The sequence below is a fragment of the Cariama cristata genome, unplaced genomic scaffold (genome assembly GCF_000690535.1).
Source record: "Cariama cristata isolate BGI_N322 unplaced genomic scaffold, ASM69053v1 scaffold17546, whole genome shotgun sequence".
In the NCBI taxonomy this organism is placed as follows: domain Eukaryota; kingdom Metazoa; phylum Chordata; class Aves; order Cariamiformes; family Cariamidae; genus Cariama; species Cariama cristata.
The window spans coordinates 9080-9364 of NW_009622857.1; the positions used below are offsets into that span (position 1 = coordinate 9080).

At 50.2% G+C, this 285-nt stretch overlaps 1 protein-coding gene across 1 annotated transcript in view; it reads left to right on the forward strand.

Annotated features, from left to right (window-relative positions):
• The window catches only part of ABCA2 (ATP-binding cassette, sub-family A (ABC1), member 2), a gene marked incomplete at its 5' end in the record, with an annotated part of 25018 nt that overhangs the window by 987 nt on the left and 23746 nt on the right, over positions 1-285 (forward strand). Inside the window, 1 exon segment of the mRNA XM_009702515.1 lies at positions 135-137. Within this exon segment, the coding sequence (XP_009700817.1) occupies positions 135-137 (3 nt within the window).

A 285-nucleotide genomic window follows, 5' to 3' on the forward strand; every position in this document is an offset into this window, starting at 1 on the left:
CCAGCGTTGATGTGCGCTTTGTGTTGTGTAGTTTTTTGGTTTGTTTTTTTTCTTTCTTTTTGCTCATGTTTCCTTTTTCTTTCCCACCATCTCCCCTGCCCGCCTGCCCTCCATGCCTCTACTGCATGCGCCAGTCTGTAAGTTGGTGGGGCGTGTGGGCGCTTCCCCCCCTTCCCCTGCCTGTGCCGGCCACGTATTTTAGGGAGAAAAAACCCAGTTTGGATCAACTTACTCTGGTCTAATCCACACCTCTGTAACTCCATTACCTTCCTTTGTTGCTGGTGA